This window comes from Drosophila ficusphila, unplaced genomic scaffold (assembly GCF_018152265.1).
Source record: "Drosophila ficusphila isolate 14025-0441.05 unplaced genomic scaffold, ASM1815226v1 contig_470, whole genome shotgun sequence".
Taxonomy (NCBI): Eukaryota; Metazoa; Arthropoda; class Insecta; order Diptera; family Drosophilidae; genus Drosophila; species Drosophila ficusphila.
Window position 1 is genome coordinate 2,455,304 of NW_025064389.1, and position 26,887 is coordinate 2,482,190.

General features: G+C 41.2%; 1 protein-coding gene across 1 annotated transcript in view; it reads right to left on the reverse strand.

Annotated features, from left to right (window-relative positions):
* Positions 1-2,349: 2,349 nt before the first annotated feature.
* LOC122320353 (piezo-type mechanosensitive ion channel component) overlaps positions 2,350-26,887 on the reverse strand; it is a gene marked incomplete at its 3' end in the record, with an annotated part of 78,887 nt that continues 54,349 nt past the window's right edge. The window contains exons 6-9 of the mRNA XM_043208546.1: positions 11,152-11,528; positions 10,544-11,097; positions 10,251-10,487; positions 2,350-2,378 (exon numbers count right to left, since the gene is read on the reverse strand). Of these exons, the coding sequence (XP_043064481.1) occupies positions 2,350-2,378; positions 10,251-10,487; positions 10,544-11,097; positions 11,152-11,528 (1,197 nt within the window). The remainder of the gene's footprint in view (positions 2,379-10,250; positions 10,488-10,543; positions 11,098-11,151; positions 11,529-26,887) is intronic.

The window sequence follows — 26,887 nt, forward strand, 5'->3', positions numbered from 1 at the left end:
TAAATTTGGTGGGACGAACACACAAACTCAACTGAGCTAGCCGCACGTTTACGTAGCGAGCGAAGACATAAAAAAGCAGTTCGTTACATCTGGCGCCCAAGCGTGATACTCAGACCAAAGAGACCAGAAAATAGGTTTAGAATGGGGAAGTCCTGGTTATACAACCTTAAAAAGGACGATTTCCCGGCGATCGCAAGCGCCCTAGGCATCGAGCTAGAGGGCCTTGTAGAGGACATGAGGCGGACTCTGGCCGAATTCATCGACCATTCCGAGCATGATCATGAAGCGCTGGCAATTCTGGCGGCCCTGGAAAGGGATTACGCCAAGTACCCGTCGGTCGGCCTGAAAGTCACCGGAGCCGAGGGCCTGGTGCGCAGCCTGGACGTGAGCAGCATGCAGAACGCCGGCAGGAGCAGCAGCCGCGACCGACGAGAGAGCAGCAGGGAGAGGAAGAGCGACAACCGCGAACAACGTGCGGAGAATGGAAGACCCGGACAGGATTATGCCAAGATCGCAAAACAAGTCAGGGAGTGGAGTTTCCGTTACGACGGGAATGAGAAGCCCCTGGAGTTCCTCGAACAAGTGGAGTGGTCGGCCATGACATACGGGTTAGGCATCAACCAAATTCCGAGGGCGATGCCGGAACTGCTTCAGGGCAGAGCGCTCAAATGGTTCATCGCCAACAACAGGTTCTGGGAGACCTGGGGCGGATTTAGCCAGAGCTTCCAGGAGTTCTTTTTGCCCAGGGGATTCATGAACAAACTCGCAGATCAAGTCAGGCAGAGGAAGCAGAACTACGGCGAAAGCTTCAAGGACTACATGGTAGACATGCAGACATTGATGCGACCCCTGGGCTTGAACAAGGACGAAATCTTGGAGCGGATTAAGGAAAACAGCACCCCGACACTACGGCTGTTTATCCGCCCCTACAGGTGCCAGAACCTGGATACCCTGATGGCACTAGCGGACGAATTTGAGGAGCTCGTCCAGCAGAGAGAACGGTTCGAGCAAGAAAATGTCACAAAAGCCCGATACCATGCGCCGGCCACGAGGAGGGAATCAGCAGCAACGTGCAGGCGCTTTCAGGAGGAGCCAGACGAGCGTAACGCACGGCCGGGGTATGTGAATAATCCATCCCAGGCATGCCGGAGATGCGGAAGCCAAGACCACTGGGCGAAAGAATGCCGCAACAGAAGAATCGCATTCTGTTGGAGATGCGGGAATATAGGCGTCATAAACGGCGAATGCTGCGCACGAGCGCGAAACGCCAAGCGACCTCAGCCACCGAGGGGCGGCCAGGGATCGCAAGGTGCTGCCTCTCGAAACTAATGGGCGACCTGAAGGCGGAAGAGATGTTTAAAAGATCCCAGATCTAATTGATTTCGCGGTTACAAAAAACATCCCACGCAACCTAATAAGCGCCACGGCCCTACCCGATCTCTCATCAGACCACTCTCCATTGTTGATAACCCTTCTTCAAAGCCCAGAAATTACGGACTACACCTACAGGCTGACGTCGCACAGAACTGACTGGATGAAATATAGGAAGTACGTCAGTTCTCACATTGAACTTAACACCCAGCTCAACATCGAAGAGGACATCGACTGCTCTACCGCCGCCCTGGAAGAGGTACTCGACACAGCAGCCAGGATCTCAACACCACAACGACATGATGTGCAAATAAAGAAGTTCAAAACCAACCTGCAAATCGAACAGCTCGTTCTGAAAAAGAGGCGTCTGCGAAGGGCGTGGCAAACCAGCAGATCGCCATGCTCAAAGCAACGTCTAAATGAAGCCACCCGCAAACTAAACCGGGTTCTGAAGCAAGATGCCGAAAACGCCCAACTGAGATATATCGAGAAACTCTCTCCAACAAGTGCAAAGCATCCTTTGTGGAGGGCTCACCCAAATCTAAGCTCGTCGGCTGAAACCGTCTCCCCGATAAGAAATTCTTCAGGTGGCTGGGCGCGCAGCGACACAGACAGAGCCGAAACATTTGCCTCACATCTCAGGGGCGTCTTCCAACCGAATCCCGCCGCAAGTCCTTTCGTTCTACCGGAAATCCAAACTGAAAGCGAATCCACAATACCATCGTTTCGACCGAATGAGATCACCAAAGTCATCCGAAGGCTAAAACCGAAAAAGGCTCCCGGCGATGACCAAATAACTCCGAAAATGATAATTGAACTTCCAAACTGTGCTATTGAGGTCATCTGTAAACTCTTCAATGGGATCATAAGTCTTGGCTACTATCCAAAAAAAATGGAAAAAGTCAATAATTATAATGATACCAAAGGCCGGAAAAGATCACACGATTCCGTCCTCTTACAGACCAATAAGTCTTTTATCATGCCTGTCGAAACTGTTCGAAAAATGCCTTCTAACACGCATTTTACCATATATGGGAGCTTATAACATTATCCCAGCCCACCAATTTGGCTTCAGAGAAAAACATGGAACTATCGAGCAAGTCAACAGAATAACATCAGAGATTCGCACAGCCTTCGAACATAGAGAATACTGCAGCGCGATATTCCTCGACGTATCTCAAGCATTCGACCGCGTCTGGCTCAACGGTCTGATGTATAAAATCAAAACACACTTTCCCGGGTACACTCATAAATTACTCGAGTCGTATCTCTACAACAGAGTCTTCGCAGTGAGGTGCAACACAACAACATCCGAAAACTATAAAATCGAAGCTGGAGTCCCACAAGGAAGCGCACATGGACCAACTCTATTCGTCCGTTACACAGCGGATATTCCCACGAGCGACCGACTACTAACATCCACCTTCGCTGACGATACTGCGATCCTCAGCCGCTCCAGATGCCCAGTCCGTGCAACATCCCAATTAGCCAACCACCTCACGGTAATAGAGAAGTGGCTATCCGACTGGCGTATCAAAATAAACGAACAGAAGTGTAAGCACGTAACGTTTACTCTCAACAGACAAACATGCCCTCCGATCCACTTGAATAGCACAATGATCCCCCAAGTCAACGAAGTAACGTATCTCGGCGTCCACCTCGACAGACGTCTAACATGGCGTAGACACATCGAATGCAAGAAACTACATTTAAAACTAAAAGCCAGCAGCCTCCACTGGATTATAACGCCCGATCGCCCATGTGTCTGGACTACAAGGTACTGCTCTACAACTCCACTCTTAAACCAATCTGGACGTATGGCTCCCAGCTCTGGGGAAACGCGAGCAAAACTAACATAGACATCATACAGCGCGCTCAAGCAAAGATCCTGAGAACTATCACTGGGGCACCATGGTATATTCGAAACGAAAACATCCACAGGGACCTTGGCATTCTCGCAGTAAAAGATGAAATAGAAAAGCAAAAAGCGTCATACAAGGAAAAACTCTCAGCACACCCAAATCCTCTTGCAAGGGATCTGACTCGGGTTTCCAGAAGAACCCGCCTGCAACGTAACGACCTTCCAACCCAGCCATAATTTGTCAGGGCCATTTTTAACTGTTCCAGTCTATATGACTGATAGTTAGGTTATAGTATAAGATTTGATACACTTATTGTTAGTCTCGTAAGGAGAAGATTCAATTAATAGAGCAAAGCTTTAAAAAAAAAAAAAAAATTATTACTACACTAGCCGGCATATATATTTTGACAAAATAAAAGTGAAATATACTCGAAACCTGAACTTGCTTCTTTTAGCTTTTGGTATCAATGGAAAGGTAATTCAAATGCCTTTTGAATGATACCATACTTTTCTCAACTCATTCGATATTTATTGAAAAGGGCAATTTAAAAAAAAAAAGTAAAAAAAAACTTTTTCCCTCGGCTTCAAAACTAAAATTTTTGGATGCAAAAAGTTTCTTTAATCAAAAATAATAGGAACTGCAAAAAGAATTTTTCAAAAATAATTTTTCTTCTATTTTTAATTAATTTAATTTTTTTGAAAATGACTAGAAATACGCATTTCAGCCGTATTTTTCTCTTTTCCATACAAATTTTTTCCGACATTGTCACCTTTAAAAAATCATTAAAAATAGAAGAAAAATTATTTTTGAAAAATTCTTTTTGCAGTTCCTATTATTTTTCATTAAAGAAACTTTTTGCATCCAAAAATTTTAGTTTTGAAGCCGAGGGAAAAAGTTTTTTTTTACTTTTTTGTTGAAAATGGCCCTTTTCAATAAATATCGAATGAGTTGAGAAAAGTATGGTATCATTCAAACGGCATTTGAATTACCTTTCCATTGATACCAAAAGTTAAAAGAAGCAAGTTCAAGTTTCGAGTATATTTCACTTTTATTTTGTCAAAATATATATGCCGACCAGTGTATGTCATCGGCATAGCCTTGACATTGTATTCCTCTGTCGGCGAGTTTCTTTAGTAGTTCATCTACTAGTAGGCTCCACAGTAAAGGAGACAAGACTCCACCTTGCGGACATCCTCTGCTTGTGGCAACGGTCATTGTGCTGTTGCCAATGGTCGCCATTGCCTGCCTGGAGCTTAACAAGGCTCCAATCCACCTTCTTGTTGTCGCGTCTATATTCCTTCTGGCGAGGGCCGCTAAGACAGCATCATGCGACGCATTGTCAAAGGCTCCCTCTATATCCAGAAAGGCGCAGATTGCAACTTCTTTGTTGTCCACTACCCCTTCAAGAGTGTAACAAAGTTGGTACAGTGCAGTGTCTGTTGAACGACCTGCCCTGTATGCGTGCTGCGTGGGTTGCAGCGGACAGTCCTTAAGAACTGTGCTCCTAATATGGTACTCTACCAGCTTTTCCAACGTTTTAAGGCAAAACGAAGTTAAGCTGATAGGTCTGAAGGACTTTGGGTTGGTGATGTCTTTCTTCCCTGCTTTGGGGATGATTGCTATGCAATTGCTCGGCTGCTTAGCATCAGTCTCTTTAAGCGGGTTAGGAGTAAGTCCAGTCCCTGCTGCAGGAATGATGGAGAGATACCATCCAGACCAGGTGACTTAAATGGCTGGAAGGTCACAATTGCCCATTGAGGTCTCTCCGGGGAGACTAGAGACTTGGCAATTGCCCAGTCCTCTGCGCTTGGTCTGAGATATCTTGGAGTGGACGTTGCCTCCATTTGGTTGGCCGTATATTCCGCCAGGGGTGAGCTCCCAGAGAAGTGTGTTTCAAAGAGTAAAGCTAGTTTATCCCTGTCGTTGGAAGTTTAAGAGTTGTCACATTTCCTCAGGGCTAGGTTACTTTCTGGTGCAACTTTGGCCATAGCCTTGTGCAATCTTGCCCCTTCATGGGCTGTGCTGATTGCCTCACAGAAGTCTCTGTAGTTCTTCCGTTTGGCCTTCCTGATCTCTTTGTTGTAGAGCGTCAGGCTTTGTTTGTATTGTCTCCAGTTATCCTCGCTCGTTTTTGCTCTGTTAAAGAGCCGGCGGGTGGAGATTCGGTGCCGTTCCAGGTTGTCATTCCACCATGAGGCGTCTCTATCTGCTTTCCGTCTGCCAAGAGGGCAACTGTCCTCAAAAGCATTGGTTATCTTCTTGCAGAGGTTATCCACTGCCTGATCCAATTCTAAAGAATGTCTGGGTATACCTGACGGCAGGGTTGCCAACTCGGATTTTAAAAAAGGCGTAGGTCAGATAAAGAAAGTTATGTAGAAATGTGAAATTGCCATATAAAAAATACGTAGATCTACGTACTTTTTTTTCTGAGTGAAATTAAGAGAGTAGGGTAGGTAAAAGTAAATAAAATGACAATTTATATTACCCTAAAAGTAGTAGACAGCAAACAAACAACAAATTTAAAAATAAAAATATCTATGAATTATAAGTCTACCAGAATCTCATGGCAAATAAGCCAAACTTTACATGCAAATGATCTGTTTATATAGATATTTATATATTTGCACATAGAGTATGAAATAAATAAGGCTAAATAATGAATGGATTTTAATATATGTTTTTAAAGTTTGGCTTATTTGCCACGAGATTCTGGTAAACCTATACCACCTGTAGTTAATTTAAACAAGTTAAACAAGAGGCTAGGGGTGTCCGTTAGTATGAAACGGAACGTTTATTAATTTTTTCGCGAAAATAAAGGTAAATATGCCCATTCGGTTTATTTTGCAAATTTGAACAATTTTGATAGAAAATACGTAGATTCTGGGACTTAAGTTCGTAGGTTTGCAAGAAAGGCTTAAAGTACGTAGATCTACGTAAAAAGACGTATAGTTGGCAACCCTGCCTGACGGTTCGTTAGAGAGATTGAGCTCAAGAGAGGACTTGAACCAATCCCAGTTTGTTTTCTTGGGATTCCTTTTGGGGGTTGAAGTCTACTTCAAATCTAATGATTCGGTGATCCGACATTGATTCCTCTGGCGACACATGCCAGTTCTGGATAAGTGGTCCTAGAGACCTGCTCATCAGAGTTATGTCTAGGACCTCCTGTCTTACTCTAGTAACGAATGTCGGTGTACTTTTTACAATAAAATCTATTAGCTGCTCACCTGTGTTGTTGACGTCGGTGCTTCCCCATATCACGTGATGTGCATTGGCGTCACATCCTATGATTAGGGGTAACTTCTTGCTCCTGCAGCATTCCACGAGTCCGATGATTTCCGGTGGTTGGCATGCTGCATCCCCAGCGAAATACGCCGATGCTATGCCGACCGCTGGTAACTTTCCTGTGCCGCTCAGCGTTACCGCGACACAGTCACTGCTTAGGAACTCTGAAAAGATATTATAATTGATATCTTTCCTTATTAATATGCATGCTCTTGGGTGTGCACCCCGTTGGTCGCATATTACCTTTGATTGGTGTACAGGCCTTTATTGCCCTGATTGCACCAAGGCTCCTGAATGAGAGCTAGCCCGAGATGTTGGGAGGTGAACAACCTGGCCAGGGCGGCGGATGCCGCCTTGGCCCGGTGTAAGTTCACCTGGGCTAGCTGCGTGCTGCGGTGTGCAGCCATTACTGGAGCGGGTGCTCTATGTTTTGTGAAGGGGGCGGGAATTCCCCATCACTGCCTTCCGTCAGGGTGACGTCGGCCTCCTTCTCGTCGATATCTTCTAGGAGGGGCTCTTGTGCCACCTCCTGGGAGGGCGAGGGATGTTCATCCTCACTCTCCACGTCCATATCGGCGATAGCCTCCTCCTTTGCACCCAATGGCTCTTGTGGCTTTCCGAGGGATTCCTCGACCTCCACTTTGCCGTCTTTGGGGCCGGGGGGCGCTGTTTCTGTTGCCGCCATCTTCGCCGCCTTCCTGAGACCACTCACCGAGACGGTCCCGAATCTAAAGTTCAGCATGTGCCCTTTAGAGACGATCTCATCTCGGGTGAGTTGGTCTATCCCTATAACGAGGAGTGCCCCGTTAAATCGTTAAATGCACAAAAATTCACTCGCGAAGCGAACGGTTTCGAACACAAGGGTATTTAAGCAAATAAATATTCAAATTTAAGAACAGAACCCCCGCTGGTTGTATCAAAAAAATGAAAAATTCGGAGCGCACAAAAAAACACGACCGTTCGCTTGAAAAGAGAATCTTCGAATTTGCTCACTCAAAAGTGGTAATTGGTGCTATGGACAAGGAATGTCCGCATTGTCATGCTCTGAAATTTAAAAATGAGCCAGCTGGGATATGTTGCGCGTCAGGAAAAGTGCAACTACCAGAAATTGAAACACCACCTGAACCAATGAACGGCTTACTTATCGGCACGGATCCAGATTCTAACGTGTTCCTAAAGCCAATTCGAACATTTAATTCATGCTTTCAAATGACATCGTTCGGAGCAACAGAAATAGTTCCAAATACTAATGCAATGGGTCAAAATTACAATTCTACATTTAAAATTAGAGACCAAGTTTATCATAAAATGGGCTCACTGCTGCCAATGCCAAATGAACAACATAAATTCTTACAAATCTACTTTATGGGCGGAGAGGATTCCGGAAGCGCATTTGCCAATCGCGTGAATGCACGTTGTGATTATAATAACCTTTATTCATTTTATTCCAGGCGCAATTATAATAACTTAAAAATAATATTTGCCTTTTGTTATTTTTATATTCCCTCATGGTTCACAGCGCTCCAGATGACTTTATAATACAGTCTAGAACTGAGTAAATTTTGTACAGAAATTATAAAGTGATCTGGTGGCAAAACAACCTTTGCCGGGTCAGCTAGTATTAGTATAGACATCTAATAATAAAATATTTTTTATACCATTTGAAAGGAGACGAACAAAATTCAGCCGCTACCCTGCGAATATTCCTCAGAAGCTACTTTCAGTTGTAACCACACATAAATGGTAAACAAAAACTTTCGAATTTCATATTATTTATCAACTTATCTTTTCGGCAGTTATGTACATCTATGTACGATATACATACACATATGTAGTAAACTATATCAGAACCAACAACTAAAAAACAATGTGAAATTAACCATACATATGTTATAAAGCAAGATATTTTAATAAAATTTTAGGTTGTTTAGTAATGACATACCGGTTTCTTTATTAATTTTTGACGACGATTTTAACATAGTTAGCATTGTCCGATTTAAGTGCTATATGTACCGTTGTCTTCGATGATTTTCTGCCATTTTGATGGTAATTTGTATATGCCTCTCCTAAATAAGTCCTTGTCTTTACTGGCAAAAAAACTCGGCGATACGATTTTCATAATCCTCCATTGAACTCAATTATTGTCCATCGAAAAAATGTTGCATGGCCAAAAACAGATGGTAATCGCTTGGGGCAATGTCCGGACTATAAGGTGGATGCATTAACACTTCCCAACCAAGCTCCCGTAGCTTGTGACGCGTCAACAAAGATGTATGGGGCCTGGCGTTGTCATGAAGGAGCACAACGCCCTTACGATTCACCATGGCTGGCCGCTTCTGTTCAAGTGCAATCTTCAGTCGCTCCAGTTGTTCACAATACAGGTCAGAATTTGGTCAGGTTTGGCCAAAGAGCAACACTTCTTAATGGATAATTCCTCTGATATCCCACCATACACTCAGCAACACCTTCTGAGCCGTCAGTCCTGGCTTTTCCACCGTTTGAGACGACTCACCGTGCTTCGACCAGGATCTTTTATGCTTTACGTTGTCATATGTGATCCATTTTTCATCCAGAAATGAGTCGAGTTTATTACGGTGCAACAAAGATTCGCAGATTGATACACGGTCGAAAAGGTTTCTTTTGGGATAACTCATGAGGCACCCATACATCGAGCTTTTTTGTTAAATTTTTCGACTTTAAATGCCTATGGACGGTTTCCGTGCCAACTTGCAGCTCCTCTGCGATGGTTCTAATAGTCACATGATGATATCGATCCACTATTTCCATGATTTTTATCCGTATCAACGGTCACTGGTCGTCCGGAAGGCTTGGGTGTTTCGGTATTAAAATTGCCACTTCGGAATCGCCTAAGCCACTGTTCGGCGGTTTGAATCGAAAGTTTGTTATCTCCTAAGACAGCAATATTCTGTCTACGAGATTCCGCAGAAGTTTTTCCCTGTGCGAAATAAAATTTCAAAATTGCCCTAATTTTTGCGTTTGTGAACTCCAGTTCAATCGATTGTAATTTTTTAACGTTGAAGCTCATGTTAACACTAAATGTCATTTTAAAGGTGATACCTTTCAAACGATATACAGCATTGCCAGATACAATTATATTTGACTTCACAAGCGAAGCGCGAAACTTGACTGTAAAAACCGGTATGTCATTACCAAATAACCTAATATATTGTAAATATAAAAGAAATAAATATATTCATATATATTAGTTTTCGTATGAATTTGGGGATGACATTTTTAGAAATCCATTGGCGGTTTCACAAAGGGTATCCTCGCAAAAGCCATCGATGAAAACATCTCGTCCATGTCACCATCGATCAATCGTTCGATGGCATGGGAAAAAGTGTCATCGAGAAAGTCTTGCATACCAAAAGCAGACATCCCATATAAAAGTCTCTATGAAGTGTCATTCGTAAGCCACCAGCAGCTAACCCCGCTGTCACCGAAGGGTCGTCGTCCATTTCATCGACGACAAAGCACTTTTGGAACTGCAGGGACTCTAATCAATAAGAGCGGATTTTTTGTCAAAATGTTTCCTAGGTTTAAGTAAATAAATTCCGGTTCGGACGAAATAGGTGTGGTTGAAACGTTCTCTATGGGATTCAAAGTGCTGGTATGAGGAGGAAGATGCGATGGTACCACTGACAATTGGATATGCATGGTAATGGTAATAATTGGTAATATGTTGGTTTTTAAGGGAATTCTATTTTTACCTACCATCGTAGTCCTTAATAAGTTTCGCATGAGCTTCTTGCTTTTGAACAGTAATAAATTTCGGCAAAATATTTGGTATAACTATTTTCTCATTGATGTTGCGCTCTGATATCATATTAACAAGCTTTTTTCTGGTATTTGCTTTGTTCTTTGTAAGTATAAAAGTAGTTTCATATATAATAGCTTCCGGTGTCAAATTACACTTTAAAGAAAGAGTAATACGGATTTCCAGTGGCTTACCTAAAAATTTTGCAGTATATGTTTTATTATATTTGGTTAAACAAATTTTAATTTACCATTTTTAAGATCATCTAATAAACGTAGCTTATCAGGTGGGGACATGTTCCATAAAGTAATTGAGTTTGCATAGAACTTAATAGCAGTAATGTCATCTGCATCATACACCATTAAATGATCGGATGCATAATTATCCAGAATAATTCGGCTAGTTAACTCTTGAAAATCTGCCTTTGAAAATTGGTAAATTCCAGAGTAGCTTTGGGACACGTAAATTGGTTCATAATGACTTATTTTTACTGATATCTCAGCTTTTCGAGGTATATTAGGCTTGCCAACAGTTCCAACCAGAGCAAAAAGAAACAATGGACTCCAAATGAGGGCTATCAGAACCAAAATTATTGTTCCACCAATTAAAAGTTTGACATACAACGCTTTGGGCTCTCCTCGCAGTACTGGAAAATCTGTATCCATTTGCCTATAGCAACGAACAATAAAAACCGACTGGAAAATGTCTTCCATTTTAATCCATTCCATTACAGTAAGAGTTGTGTCTATGCATACCCAGTCTAACATGGTTCGGAGAATATACAAAAAAGGAATTTCCATGTAGCTGTATAATTAAAAAAATAAATAAAAATATATCTTAATTACGTATCATATTTACATTTTAAAAGCTATGTAATTAACTAGTGAATATCCTTTTGTGAATACATTTCCCAATATACGTTTTGGGTAACCACATCTTATTTGATATGCAGATAACAACATATGTAGGCATTTTATTAAGTAGAAGAATACTGGTGCCGATTCTCCGAAACTGTGCGCTGTTACGTAAGGGACTAAAAAAAACATCCAAATGTGTATACCAGCAACAGTTATAAAATGAAAAACAATTTTATATATTAATGCTTTACGTAGATAAATCGCACGTTCTGTCACAATAGTAATAAACTGCACAATTAACATAAGAAGAAAGCTAGAGGGAACTCTGTTTCCCTGAATATAGGTCTCCAGTACGCTTGAGCTATATTTGTAACGGTACTGAAATAAAGAAAGGTTAAAAAATTTAAGTAAAAAAAAATAATTTGTTTTAATATTTGTATTAAAAAAATATCTTGCTTCCAAAAACCGAATCCTGCTAAATCAAAACCAAAAAGAAAGGAAGCTTGCTTCGAAAAGCCAAAGCCTGTATACCCTTGGAATCACAATTATTTCCTACTGTAAGTTCGATGAAGTCTTATGTAGTTTACTCTAGTTTCAAGAATTTTCCAGTAAATTCTCAATTTTGTGACAGCTTTGCAATAACTTTCTTGGCTGAAGCCAGTTTTTTTTGTTTATTTTTGAATTGTTAGAATATTATTATTATTGAATTTGAAGTTTGAAGTCTAGTGTAAGTTAATTTAGGGCGAAGGCGGGAACGCAATAAAGCTTTCTTTCGCTCTCTGCAAGTTTGCCGCGTCTTCGCCAACCTTCGGTCAGCTAGGCTTAAGGGGCACAACTAGTGTGAAGTTTTAAAAAAATCAAAAAATTGTTTTTTTCATATTTCGGTAGATTACACCTTAAAAAATAACATATTAAAATTTAAAATCGATATCTCAAAAAGTTTTTGAGTTATAACAATTTAAAGAGCAGCCGCTCTCATAACAGTGCAAACGATCATTGTACCTTTAAACGCGGTTTTCTCGAAACAGCATTTTCCGAATTTGCTGCAGTGATAACTCAAAAACTAGTGATCCGATCACTACCAAATTTTTTTACATGTTCTTTATATAGTTCTACGTACCATGAACTATCGGTTTTTTGATCCGATCAAAAATCGAATTTTGGCAGGCCAAAAACGACCAAAATTTTGGTTAAAATTCGAATTTTTTTTTTAAAACGCTGCCATTTTGTCATTTTTTGATATTTTTTTTTTTATCGTAGTTCATGGTATGGAAAATATTATCTAGTTTCACGAGAATTTTTCATTTTTTGATTTCGTTGACGGAGAGGGCCGGAATCACTGCAGCAGTTGAGGCACTTTTTTTTAGCGCCGTTGGAGATCGACTCTAACTTAAAAAATATTTAACTTTTTTCTTTAAAAATTTCACTATACATTCTTAAAACATGTATAAATATATTCTGAAAATTTGAAAAGAATTGATCAAGTAGTTTTTTTTATAAAAATTCCCAAACATCACCATTTTTTTAGGCCGTCACACTAGTTGTGCCCCTTAAGTATAATTGTGAAGAGAGATAATATATTCGTTGAAAGTGAGTCATTTAGAGCGCACGCATTTTTCGTTTTCGCCAGCCAAAAATAAATTAATTAGCCACCCAAGTTTTTCGGTTTGTTAATGTTTAGAAAAACTTTTCTACATTTTTAAACTTAGTAATATCTTTGTGCATCTATTTTTCTATTAACGATTATGTCATATAGCTGATATAGAAACAATCGGTATAAATGTATTAATAGAGAAGTCGTTATAGCTTCGATAAGCCTTTAGCCATTTTTTTCGACATTTGTTAAGATTGCAGAGTGATAATAGTATAAGCTTCGGAAGCTAGCTTCATTTTTTGATTTCCATTAATTTTATAATGATTTTTAAATCTCTCTGTTGGAGCAGTAGATCTTTTATTTAAAATAGTAATTTATTTATAATTAAAGAGAATTAAATTAAAGTAGTTAAATTGAAGTAATGTAAATTGAAGTACATACGAGCTTTGTGCTCTAGCCTCGCATGTAAATTAGGCTACTCTTCTACTGATAAACTTTGATAATTGTATTGCGCCAGGGCAAAGAACTTATTGAATTTGGACTGCTGCATTTCTTTTTGTTCAAAATTTGGAAAATTGCCAGTTAGGCGGCTCACCGCAAGTTCAACTTTTGGTGTCGTTTTTTTCGTGAAAAACCTGACGGAATTTCAGTTGCGCCCGAACAGGGACTACAGTTTAGTATTTCGTGGAAATTCACATTGGAAAATTAAACACATACAGTGCACTTTTGTGGTCTCGGCACTTGTTCATTTTTTTCCAGTGTGCGTGAATATTCAGTGCCAAATATTATATTAAGGGGTTATATACCTTCTTTGTCGAAAAAAAGAGGAAAGTTCGGATTTTTTTTTAGGTATGTAGCAATTATTTAATTACACGGGTGTTTTAATTTTTTGATAGTACACTTTATTAACTATGTTTGTGCAAAATTTCGTGGAAAAATATCAATTAGTTTTTAAGGGGTGGCTGTTTCCCTTAGAGGCCTTTTTTTTAGAGCCTTGCGGTGATAACGCTTCTGGTCGAACCGGTCAATTGAAACCATAAAAGTAAAAAAATTTCATTAGTTTAAAGTAATATCTTGTGCTTGAACGAACGATTTAAAAATTTTTTATTTTTTTATGCATACGGGAACGTTTTATGCTAAAAATGAGCTTTTTGGTCTCTAGAAATTTCACTAAAAAATTAATTTCGGCGAAAAAAAATTTTTGCGTGAAAAGTCGATCGTTCAAGCACAAGACAATTTCATTACGAACATTTAAAAAAAAAATTGAAGTAAATCGGCTTACTAGTTTTCTGCCAATCGTTATCACCGCAAAGTCATTTTTCAAGAAACACCATTTCGAGATATTCGCGTTTAAAGTTTCAAGTTCCGGTTCTAGCCGCTACGAGGCGCGCGGTTATGAGCGCTGTAACTTTTTTTCTACTGCTCGAATCTCTATGAAAATTTTGGAAAATATTCTCAAAGAGTTGTTCTTTAAGATAAAACAATACAAAAATTTTCGATTTTTTGAAAATAAAAAAGGTATATAACCCCTTAATCCACTCCAGCAACTTATATTAGTTTATTGGCACTCTGAAAATTGTATGACCTTAAAAATATCCATAATCCAATTAAATAATAAACTTCCTTTAACAAAAATCAAGTTCGAAATTTTCGTGGAAATTTGGGATAAAAAACGGTTATTGTGTTCTCTTATTGAATCCTATTCCGGCAATGCAGTGCCTTTTCGCAGAACAGTTATATTTAAGCAGTACATACCCTGCAGTTCTGGCTGTCCACCGGCGACTCGTGGCAATTAAACAATCATGGGTGTAGGAAAGGAAAATGGATATTTCAAAGTTTCCCTCTCTTTGTCACTCTTAGAATACGATCTCGTTGCTTGGCAACGACGGCGGCCCGACACCAAATTTGTCTACTATTTTTTCATTTCTCTTATTGCATTGTTGCCATGGCAATGTACATATTTACCGTTAGAAACACAAATTTGGGTTTTCGGTGGAAACCACGGCTGAGGGGCGCTCGACTTATGTATACTCTTTTGATGTTAAAGTTCTTCAAATATTGTTAACTGTCTTTTTATTTATTGAGTAGTAGACTTAAAACCAAATAGTAAATGTATGTACATATGTAATCGAATTAACACCCGCTCGTGTTCACGGCCAAACAAGAAGTGATAGCATGGCACTCGTTCGCTCGTACGTAAAGAAGCTCGTGGTGAGAAAAGTGGAAGTGAAGTTTGTTGTTATTTTTCTTATAGAAGCCCTGATCGCTTTACAATTTGACACTCCTCCTCAACACACGCACATGTTTAAAACCTTAATGCTAAAAACAATATTTCTTCATTTTAAACTCAAAGCTTTTCTTAAAGGTCTAAACAAATAATTTAAGCCCAACATTGCAGTACATTTTTGGTGATTTACCTTTGACAAATTTTTAGTTAATACGTCTGCAATCGTTTCTTTTGTTGGACAATACTTTAAATTGATAATTTTTTCTTTATAACAGTTTCTGACATGGTGGTACTTTACGTCTATGTGCTTGTTCCTGGCGTGGTAAATAGGATTTTTTACAAGATTCAAAGCACTCAAATTATCACCATGTATGATATAGTTATACAATTCAATTTAAAAGACAATTTCATTTCATTAATTAGCTTTTTTAAATATATGGGTTCTTTTGCTGCTTCGGATAACGCCATATACTCTGCTTCTGTGCTGCTGAGAGCCACGGATGCCGGTTTTTTAGTAGCCAATGCAATTGCAGAACCTCCCCATATGAAGGATTACCCAGTGAAGGATTTGCGATCTGTAGCATCGCTGGCCCAGTCTGCATCTGTATATCCAGTGATCTCCTTGTCTGTTTTCTCGTACTTGATGGTCAAATCAGACTGTAGATACCGTAAAACTTGCTTAGCACCTGCTAAGTGCTCACTGTGTGGATCTGTGTTTCTCTGAGAAAGCTTGCATGCCGAATGCAGTATGTCCGGGCGTGTTGAAAGCGTAATATGCATCAGGGATCCAATGATTGACTGATATTCTATCACGTCGACTTTGCTGCATGTATCCTTATCGCATTTCACTTGAAAATTGGGTTCCAATGGTGTCGTAGCAGATGGACAACTGCTCATGCCCAATTCCTCCAGAAAGCCACGGATGTGTTTCGTCTGGCTGATTTTTATAGAGCCTGTTTCACCTTCACGCTGAACTTCAATGTCCAGAAAGCTCGAGACTGGTCCTTTATCAACAACATGAAATGCATAAGAAATAGATTTCTTAACCGTTGCCAACTCCCCCATGTCTGAACATGCTATCAGCAAATCGTCCACATAGACTGCTATCACGTTGATCGATTTTCTGGCTGCCTTTGTGTATAAGCATGCTTCGCTTTCGCAAGCCTTATAACCAAGCTTGATTAATACGCTATCCAGTTTAGAGTTCCATGCACGGCCTGATTGTTTTAATCCGTACAAAGATTTCTTCAGTTTCAAAACTCTTTTTGGATCCTTGTTAAACATCTCTGGCGGCCTCATGTAAATCTCCTCCTCAAGCTCGGCATTCAAGTATGCTGTTGAGACGTCTAGCTGATAAACGTACATACAGTTCATGTTTCGCTGCCATTGTTAAAACCATGCGTATAGTAGCATAACGCACCACTGGTGAGAACGTTTCATCATAGTCGACACATCTTTTTTGACTGCAGCCTTTTGCCACTAAGCGAGCCATATATCATTCGATTTTCGCAGCTGGATTTCTTTTGAGCGTAAATACCCATTTGCAGCCTATTGTCTTTTTATCATGTGGGATTCAAACCTGCTGCCATGTTTGATTTTTTACTAATGCGTCATATTCTGCCTGCATTGTTTTCGTTGTACAACATGCTTTTCGCGGTTTTCCCCTAAAGCCGGTGCGTATGATCCTAGGTCTGCCTGGTCCAATTCGTGGAGTCCCACCGTTATCCTCAGCACCCTTATCATCATCCTCTGTATTATCGTCCTCGCTTTGAGCACCACCATCATCGGACTGATTGGCCTCATCGTTCGAGTCAACATCGAGATTTTGCTCGTCTTGTTGAACAGTAATAGATGTCATGTCGTCAGAAGCTATATGTTTAATTTTCCCCTCATCAGGTTCTACGAAAATGACATCTCGGCTCTCAATCAATTTTCCTGATTCCTTACTGTATAACTTATAAGCTTTTGCCGACTCTGAATACCCTACCATGATGTATTCTATGCCTTTTTGTGCAAACTTGGATTTCTTGGTCTTATCTAGAGCAAACGCTAATGAGACAAACACTCTCAAATGTGCTACTCTGGGCTTTCTTTTTACCCAAATCTCAAATGGTGTTACCCCATTCAAAGCACTTGTAGCTAATCTGTTTCGTAAATAAACCGCAGTACGAATTCATAGTCGAAAGGCCGCAGTGTATAGACGTGTTTTTCAATCGCTCAGTGAAAACTTATATTTTACCAGCATCCAACTGTGAAATTATAGGCACTAGTGCACCCAACAAACCCCAGCGAAAAGACGCTTTCCCATATAAAAAAACCCTTGTGTTTACCTTATTATACCTAACATAAACAAATAAGCAGCCTCAAGCCAAAATGAGTGAGCGTTGCACTCAAACTCAGAGTGAGCGCCCTCGCTCAAGCATCAACAACGCTTACTTTACAATAAAATCAACCGCCGACAACAACAGTGCACATAGCACCCTCTCAGTGCAGCCTCAGAGAGCACGCTCTTGATCTCCCGCGCTTTTACAAGCAACACCCAACAACAACAACCACAACCAAAACGGTACCACAAACACACCAGCCGCTCTCCCTAAGGAGCACTTATCTTGGAGCGAGCAATCCACTTCACCGTTGCCCACGATCTCTACTCTCCCGCCAACCTCAACGTCAACCCAACTCACAAATGTGCCAACAACGATTTACAATACCGCAGCAAGTACCACACAAATAAACTCCAAGCTTCTAACATCGTCTCTGCCACTCTTCACAACATCTGCAACAACTACAACTATGACAGCACCCCTAACAACAATAACTACAACAAGCTACTCTTCCAGACCGTCCTGTTCTATTACAACAACAGTGGATAATACCGAACAAATTAAGCCGCAACTAAGTCAACAAAGCCTTAAACGGACTCGTGATAGACAGTCGCCTGGACAAGTAAACGAACACACGAACTCAACCAAAAAACAACGAAGCAAAAACCAAGGAGCCACTCAAAAGTCACTCAAAGAGTACTGGCTAGCAGAACCACGCTCAAACAACCGCTTTGAGTTGCTGGCGCATGAGCAAGACGATAAAGCTCAAAGCGACAATGGGACAGACCGGAACCTAACCACGCAAATAGCACAGCAAAAACCCAAACCTCCACCGATCTACGTACAAAATGTGGAAAATATTCACGCAGCATTAACTCACTGCCCGATACAAAGTTCGAACTAAAAGCACTCTCAACGAACGAATTAAAAATACAACCACGAGAAAGTATACACTACACAAACATCCTAAAGTTACTTAAAGACCGTACAGACCGAAAGATCAGAGAGGATTTAAAGTAATACTCCGCAACGTACATCATGCTACCGAAAAAAACGAAATAATTAACGAACTAGCCGACCTTGGGCACACAGTACTAAACATCCACAACATTCAACGAAATGACACAAAAAAGCCAAAAAGCCAAAAGACAACAATAAAGACATATACAAAATAAGCCATTTACTACACTGCAAAGTTGTTTTTGAGCCACAGCACCAAAAACGTATAATACCTCAATGTACAAACTGCCAAAAATACGGACACACAAGAAACTACTGTACGAGAGATCCCATTTGCGTAAAATGAGCTGGTAAGCACCAATCAGCCAACTGACACCTACAAATAACATCCTCTGACAAGAACCAAATAAAATGCGCTCTCTGCAGCGAGAACCACACCTCCAACTATAAAGGCTGTATGGTCTACAAAGCCCTGCAACTCAAAAAATATCCAAGTCTCCGGCAAAAAAAATACCACAAATCCTAACGCCACCCGAAATTGCCACAAAAACTACACCTGACTTGATCAATCCCAAAATATCATACGCAGAAGCTCTACAAAAACACAAACCTCCAACATCAACCCACCAAACTTTCCTACACAACGACGAGCCGTTCATCCCAACAAACGCAAACAATAACCAACAACAAGAGGACATGCAAGAACTGAAGACACTTATGAAACAACTGATTGCACAGATGTCAAGCATGATGAACATAGTCACTAGTTGTATCCAAACTTGACAAACAATAATTTAATTATCGCAATCTGGAATGCAAATGGACTATCGCGCCATATCCTAGAAATAAAGAGCTTTCTACAAGAAAACCAGATTGACATAATGCTCATCTCAGAGACCCACGCCACAGACAAAACATACATCAGCATTCTTGACTATACCATATTCTACACAAACCACCCAGACAAGAAAGCCCATGGAGGCACAGCGATCATAATCAAAAATGACCTAAAATGTGTAGAGGAAGAATGCTATAAGGCTGCAAACATACAAGCAACGACAAGATCGGGACAACTAATCATCTCGGATGTTTACTGCCCACCCAAATTAAATAACACGAAAGAACAATACCTTGACTACCCAAAATCGCTTGGGAATCGATACCTGTCGGGAGGAGACTATAACGCCAAGAATGCCATGTGGGGATCGCGTCTGACAAATGCAAAGGGAAGACAACTATACGAAGCTATCAAAGCCAAAAATAGCCGTACAATAAGCACAGGAGAACCAACTTACTGGCCATCTGACACAAAAAAACTTCCCGACTTGATTGACTTCTGCATTACCAAAAACTTGACACACCAAATCATAATAATAAAGTCAAGCCTGGACCTACCATCAGACCACTCACCAATCTTAGTAACCATAAAAAGCACACCAGACCTGACAAGCAACACTCCGAGCCACAACCACAAAACGAACTGGAACCTATTCAGGGAGATATTACTTGACAACATAGATACTATGGCCTCCCTAAAAACAAACGAAGAACTAGACTCTGCTATAATGCACTAAACGACAACATAATTAAAGCTCTATGGCAATCGACGCTGGCTCTGACCCCGTAATAACCAAAAGGACTCCATCACACATTAAAGACAAAATCAAACATAAACGCCAACTAAGAAAAATATGGCAGTCCACCAAGCACCCAGATGACAAGACCAAGCTAAACCGTGCAATAAAAGATCTCAAACAAACGCTACAAGAGTACAACGAAAGCCAAATCAGGAGACAGCTGGAAAATCTGGGAACAACGACATCTACAAACTACTCCCTATGGAAAGCGACTAAAAAACTGACAAAAGCAACCATACATAAACATCCAATAAAGACAAAGAAATGCTCATGGGCAAGAACAAACAAAGGAAAAGCTGACACACTGGCCGAACACTTTGAGGACATTTTTACCAACAGTAGGACAACCAAAACATTGACCTCTCATCACATATACCCAAACCCAACTGTGCAATCAGGAAAACGACGATATATGAAATAAGAGAACAAATATCAAAAGTCAAAGACAAAAAGACACCGGGCTATGATCAAATCAGTGGTTATTAAGTTTTAAGATACATTTTTAATGCAGTGTTAAGACTTAAGTTCTTCCCTTCGACGTGGAAAATTACCTAGATTACAGCAATCCCAAAACCGCATAAAAGTGCAGCTCTTGTTAGCTCATATAGACCAATCAGCCTGTTACCAATTCTATAAAAAATTTTTGAAAAAATTTTACTTGATAGAATCAACTCGATCTTAATGGAAAGTAATGTAATCCCACCCCACCAATTTGGTTTTCGAAAAAAACACACAACGGTGCAGCAAGTGCACAGAGTCATACACAAAATATCAGAAGACTTTGACAACAAGAAAGTTTGCGTAACAGTATACATGGACATTGCAAAGGCGTTTCACAAAGTGTGGCATTCAGGACTACTCCATAAGCTTCACAACATCCCACCACTTAACCTATTCACTATACTAAAAAGTTACTTGACCAACAGATATTTCTATATCAAATGCGACGATGAATGTTCAGATCTTATGCCTGTGGCAGCGGGTGTACCGCAAGGCAGCGTTCTAGGACCAATTTTATACCTTATATACACAGCAGACATCCCAAATCCACTGACCCATGGTTCAATGATGCAACCTTTGCTGACGACACAGTGCTAATGGCCTCTAGCTACACAGAAAAAGGAGCAGCAAACACACTTCAAGAGATCTTAACAACAACAATGTCATGGTTTGAGAAATGTGGCATTGAAATAAACAAGGACAAAACACAACAGGTGGTATACACAAAAAAGAAAATAACTACCTACAAGAATAAAAATAGATGACGAAATCCTGAAACTAAGTACAAGCGCCAAATACCTGGGACTCACTATTGACTCAAAACTCACGTGGAAAAAACATATGATAAACAAACACAACAAAGTTAAAAAACAAATTTCGACAACTCCATTGGCTTACTAATCTATAAAACAATAATAAGACCAATCTGGACATATGGAATAGAAATATGGGGAACAGCCAGCAAATCCGACCTCATCATAATACAAAGAGCCCAGTCGAAAATATTAAGAATAATAACTAACTCAGACAGACAGTGGCGGATTTACCGTGTAGCCAACATAGGCAGCTGCCTAGGGCGGCAAATTTTTAGGGGCGGCAAATTTCGACTGTTTACACTACTACGACTGTTAAAGGTGAAAATTAGGCTGCAGTCTAGGGCGGCAAAATCAAAACTGCCTAGGGCGGCAAATTGTCTTAATCCGCCCCTGCAGACAGATACACAACAAATGACCACATCCACAAAGAGCTAAGCACACAGACGATCCCAGAGATAATAAATTAAAGTTGCATAGCCCACATCCAAAAATTACTTGCGCACCAGAATCAAAGCCTAAGAGACATCCCGAGATTAGAAGCACAACCAAGAAGACTAAAAGGGAGAACTCCCACAGCACTAGCGCATCAATAACTTATACCAATACAATGGTGTTGGTAATAAGCTAAACCCACATGTTTGTCTTCCAAAAAAAATTACTTATTTTAATTTTCTGTTAAATAGTTTGTAATACATTAATTACAAAAAAAAAAAAAAAAACTCGTGTGTTTCGCTATATACCCCTTAAAAATCCAATAAACCACCTTGGTTTAGCAAGGAGTTGTCACACTTTAGGAATTTAAAGTCCAGACTTTATAAAAAACTAGTAAACCCAGCGAACTCTGTTCCGCCACCAGATGGCGATAGTTTTAGGTAAAACTTCGTTTGGTGTTTAAAAGATAAAGAACATTTTTTTTGTTTTATATATGAAAAGGAAAAATTTTATCTCGATACCATTAAAACTTTGGCCATTTCCGAGTGTTTTGCAATATTACACGTTGGTTCTTCAATAATTTGAAGATTTAACGGTAATTTTAATGCTGAATGAGCCATTTGGCATCCTTCTAACAACATGGCTGCTATTCCAGAAGAAGCAACTGCAACAGCTATGTTGGATCTCGCCCGAACAGTTGCTAAAGCTAATGACATGAGGAATGTCTTGCCAGTTCCACCAGGGGCATCTAGGAAATATAAACCACCATTTTCTTCATCGATTGCCTTCATTAAAATATCATAAACTTTCTTCTGTTGGGAATTCAACAGGGGTACATTCGTTTGAACTAATAAATTTAATTTCTGGTGATCATATTCACGTTCCCGTTCTAATTCTCGATTAAATTCATTCACGATTTGGCGCTGGCATTCTAACCTGATTAATATATAACCGCACATGAGGTAACACATATCTTCGATCAAGAGTAAAACCCAATAATGTATCTCCTCATTCATCAAATTGTTCACAATCAGGATGGAGACTTCGTCTATTGTTGGAGCATTAAATGTCCTTTCGTGTGTTCCAGATGGTCGTTTATCTGCTTTTATGACAACTTTATAGTCATCATTTGGCATGCGCTCTAAAGCACTCTTAAACAACCTGACCATCGCATGATGTTCATGAAGCAGACACTGCAAGTCTTGAAGAATTGCTCGCTTCATCCCTTCATTGATCGCTAGACGTCGATCAAGTTGTTCTTCCATGTTGCCCATGAAATATATTTGTAAAAAATTTTTGTGTATCTTCGAAAGGTAGTAATGATCCAATTCGATGGTGAATCTGCCCTTGTATCTAAGATAAAGTAAGTTATTCTTTAACTTTATTCTATGTAATACAAACAAAAAAAAAAAACCTTAAATGTCGGATTAAATCCTCGTTCTTCGATAATATCTGCCCCAAATGACGTCATTTGGAAACAACCATTGTATTTTCGGGTATTTGCAAGAAAGTGGCGTGATTCTTGTGTTTCACCACAAAGCAACGAATACAATGGCTCAGGTGGCGGAGTCAACAATGGCAATTTAACTTTACCATTAAAGCAGCATAATCCAGGCGTTTCAACGTAAAACTTCAGTGCACCGCAATACTCGCAAACAACGTCCATTTGCCCAATGCAAACGCTAGGATGCAAGCTGTAATCAGTGATGCAATCGTATTGAAACGCTGCTCGATTCAAATCAGCACTTGATAAATTTCTTCTGCGTCGCAAATGATCTATTTCTTGACCTCTGTTGTAAGCTCGACGATTCTGCATTATCAACCGAGCCGTATTACGGATTGCCTCTCTTTGCTCTGCTGATTGAGAAGCACAAAGTCGACCCATACTAACGCGGTTCTGTTCACGTTCAATGTTTTGTTCTTCTTTAGACCTTCCATTTGCAGTATTTCGTAGTCTTCTTGCATTACGGCTTTGTCGGGAAAGATTCGATCGTCTTGGTCGCGGCATTATTAATTAAACTTCACTTCACTTCAATTCACTAAAACCACGAAAAACTTCACTTCACTTCAATTCACCAAAATCACAAATAACTTCAATTCACTTCAAAAAAATTGAGTTAAAATGCTATGGTAGTGTGTGCTTGTCAGTGTGATGAGGTAATAACTCAGTTTATATGCGATTTTTGGTATGTCGAACGGAATAAAAAGTACCCTAAGTCCTATTCCGGGCTCTAAGCTACCCTCCTACCAATTTTCAGCCAAATCTGTTCAGCCGTTCTTAAGTTATAAGTGGTGTAACTAACACAACTTGCTTTTATATATATAGATATAAGGTTTCAGGTTGTCAGTCTCTTTTTGGAAAATACATAAGAGCTCGGTCAAACTTTACCGTGCTTAACGCTCAGTGTTACAAAAATTATTTAGTCCGTTGCAAGTCCCAGTTTTTACGGGATACTAAACGGTTTTATAATTTGGTTAACATTAAGCGCAGATCATCTTCCTTTCCGCCTTCACTTTCGTTTGAAAGTATGACGGCTAATACTGATCAGGCAATAGCCGATGTTTGCCCAATTCTTTCAAACAACTTACTCCATAGTGTTTCATTTCCTGCGCGAAAAAAAGTTAGAAGGTGAATATTGTGGTGCCAATCGGACCTGCGCTGCTCACCTGAACGCGGCTACAACAAGACCGGTCCAATTTGCGGAATCCCATTAAGTTTTTGTCCAGCAGGCGCCCTCCAGTTGACGGCGAGGGGACGGAGGGGCTTTAGGAGAGCTTCTCCCGAGTTTTCACTCGGCACCATCTTGCCCTTGGCTGAGTTTTTCTCCCTTGAGTTTTTTTCAGTTCCGACCTGCTTTTCAGAGGTGATCAGCTGATTACCAACTGGAAGCTTTCGGGTGCTCCCAACCTGGGCGTTTATCAGTTATCGACTTATCTAGCCTGTTATCGCCATTGGCTTCTTTTGGCTGTTTTGGCTTCCAAATTTAAAAATTTAATTTTAAAATTTTGATTGGAGCGGGATCAACCTCTCTTGTCTGTTGCGTGGGTATAAAAGTAGCAAAGGTCGCGGATCTGACTGACTGCCAACTTCCCCATTATTATTATTGGTGCTACTAAACGAGGCTCTGGCGACCGAGCCGAGGCGGTATAACCTCCATCGGTCAAACACCAGAGGGAAACCTTTGGTCACCGAGGGAGCCCACTACGCAGGCAAACGAGAGATTAAGGTGGTTCCCGTATGGAAGCAGGCGCTGCCGACTTGGTTTTTGCCAAGTCGAGTAAGTTGATGAGGACACCACCGGCTATGGCAGGCGCTCCGGCGTCTGCGCCGCCGAGAATCGCAGTGGGCGAAGTATTCGTCTTCTGCGCATCCAACGAAGCCGAGACCCCGAAAAGGGGCAGGGACTCTGTGAGTCCTACAGCTGGCCAAAGGCAAACTCCCCCCAAAAAGTCGAAGTGCTCTCCCTTACCGCTTGAAGCGATAAGTGAGATCGGCCGCATCCTGGATGAGCTCTTGACCATGGTCAACGCCAAAAAGCCAGTAAGGCATATAAACCAGGAGATGAAAAACTCCATGGCCCGAATGCGCGAGCTTCAAGAGTCGGTTAGCTCCTACTTGCAGAGTTCCCCGAAGGATGCTGAGCATCACAGCTGCTGCAAGAAAACTGTGAAAGGACGCAGTCCGCCACGACGGGTATCGAATGGTGTGCAAACATCACCGCTACCTCTTCCTGAAGATGACAGGGCCACCAAACCTTGCAAGCCAAGTGCTGAACCAGGCAATGCCAAAAGGCCGAGGCAAAAAAAGCACCGTCAGCAGGTGCCAAAGAAGGTGACTGGAAGAAAGTGGAGTCACGAGCAAGGCAGCCACCCAGGCGCAAAAGCAGGCCAGATGCAATCCTGGTGAAATGCATGGACAAAGCTGCTTATGCTGACGTTCTGAAGGCGGTACAGAGCGAAAGCTCGCTGCAGTCGTACAAGCAAAGTGTCACGGCTATTAGGCGCACTACGGCAGGCGAAATCCTGCTTAGGATGAATAAAGCTGCGGACGAAAACACCTCAGGTGTCCAAAATGCGCTTGGAGAAAAGGCTGAGGTTCACTCAGTTTCTGACAAGGTAGTAGTTGAGATCTGCAACATCGCCGAGTGGACCACAGCTGACGAAGTACTAGGGGCAGTTTTCGAGCAATTAGACTGCGATCTGAACACAGATGCAGCGCCCAAATTAAGAAAGGGCTACAGCGGTACCCAAATCGCTTTGTTGTCCCTCCAAAAAAGTGTAGCAGACCAGCTCCTTGAGCGAAAGAACCTGCGCATTGGGTGGTCCATCTGCCGAGTACGTGCGAAAATCGAGCCCAGAAGATGTTTTAAGTGCTTAAATTTTGGCCATATCGCGGCAAGATGCAGAAGTAAGCATGATGCGAGCAAACAGTGCTTTAACTGTGGCGCCAGCTCCCATGCTTCTAAAGAATGCAAGGGAAAACCTGCCTGCATCCTATGTAGCAGGACTGCCGAGCCAAATAAGGCACATAACACCCTGAGTAGGATGTGCCCACAATATCAGAAGGCGCTGAAAATGCTCCAAAATTAGGTTTTACCAACTCAACGTAAACCACTGTCGAGCGGCCCAGGACCTCTTAACCCAAACGGTCCGGGAAGAAAAAACTGACATTGCCATCCTAAGCGACCCATACTCACCAAAGCAGGAAGGTGTCTGGCACCAAAGTAGCGAAGGCGGAGCAGCCATCTGGAGCTGTAGCCAACCGCCAGCACAGCTCACCCATAGGAAAGCATCCCATTACTTCGCAAGAGCCCGGTATAGGAACTCCTATATATATAGTTGCTACATACCCCCAAGAATCCCGTTGCCAGACTTCCAAATAATAATCGAAGAAATAGCTCAAGATGCAAATGAGAAATCTTCCGTCATCATCGCTGGAGATTTTAACGCATGGGCCACAGAGTGGGGAAGCAGATCGACCAATCCAAGAGGTCGGATTCTCGTAGACACCTTGGCACATCTGGATGTCTGCCTACTGAACTCTGGAAATGCGAGCACCTTTTGCAGCGCAGGACGCGAATCCATTATAGACCTAACCTTTGCGAGTCCTGAGCTTTCGCGGATATCTCGATGGGTGGTATCTGGTAGATACACACACAGCGACCATAATGCCATTATAGCTGAGTTCCACTCCACGACTGCCCAAAACAGAAGAGTGCCCATGCGCCAGGTGGGGTACAAAGACAG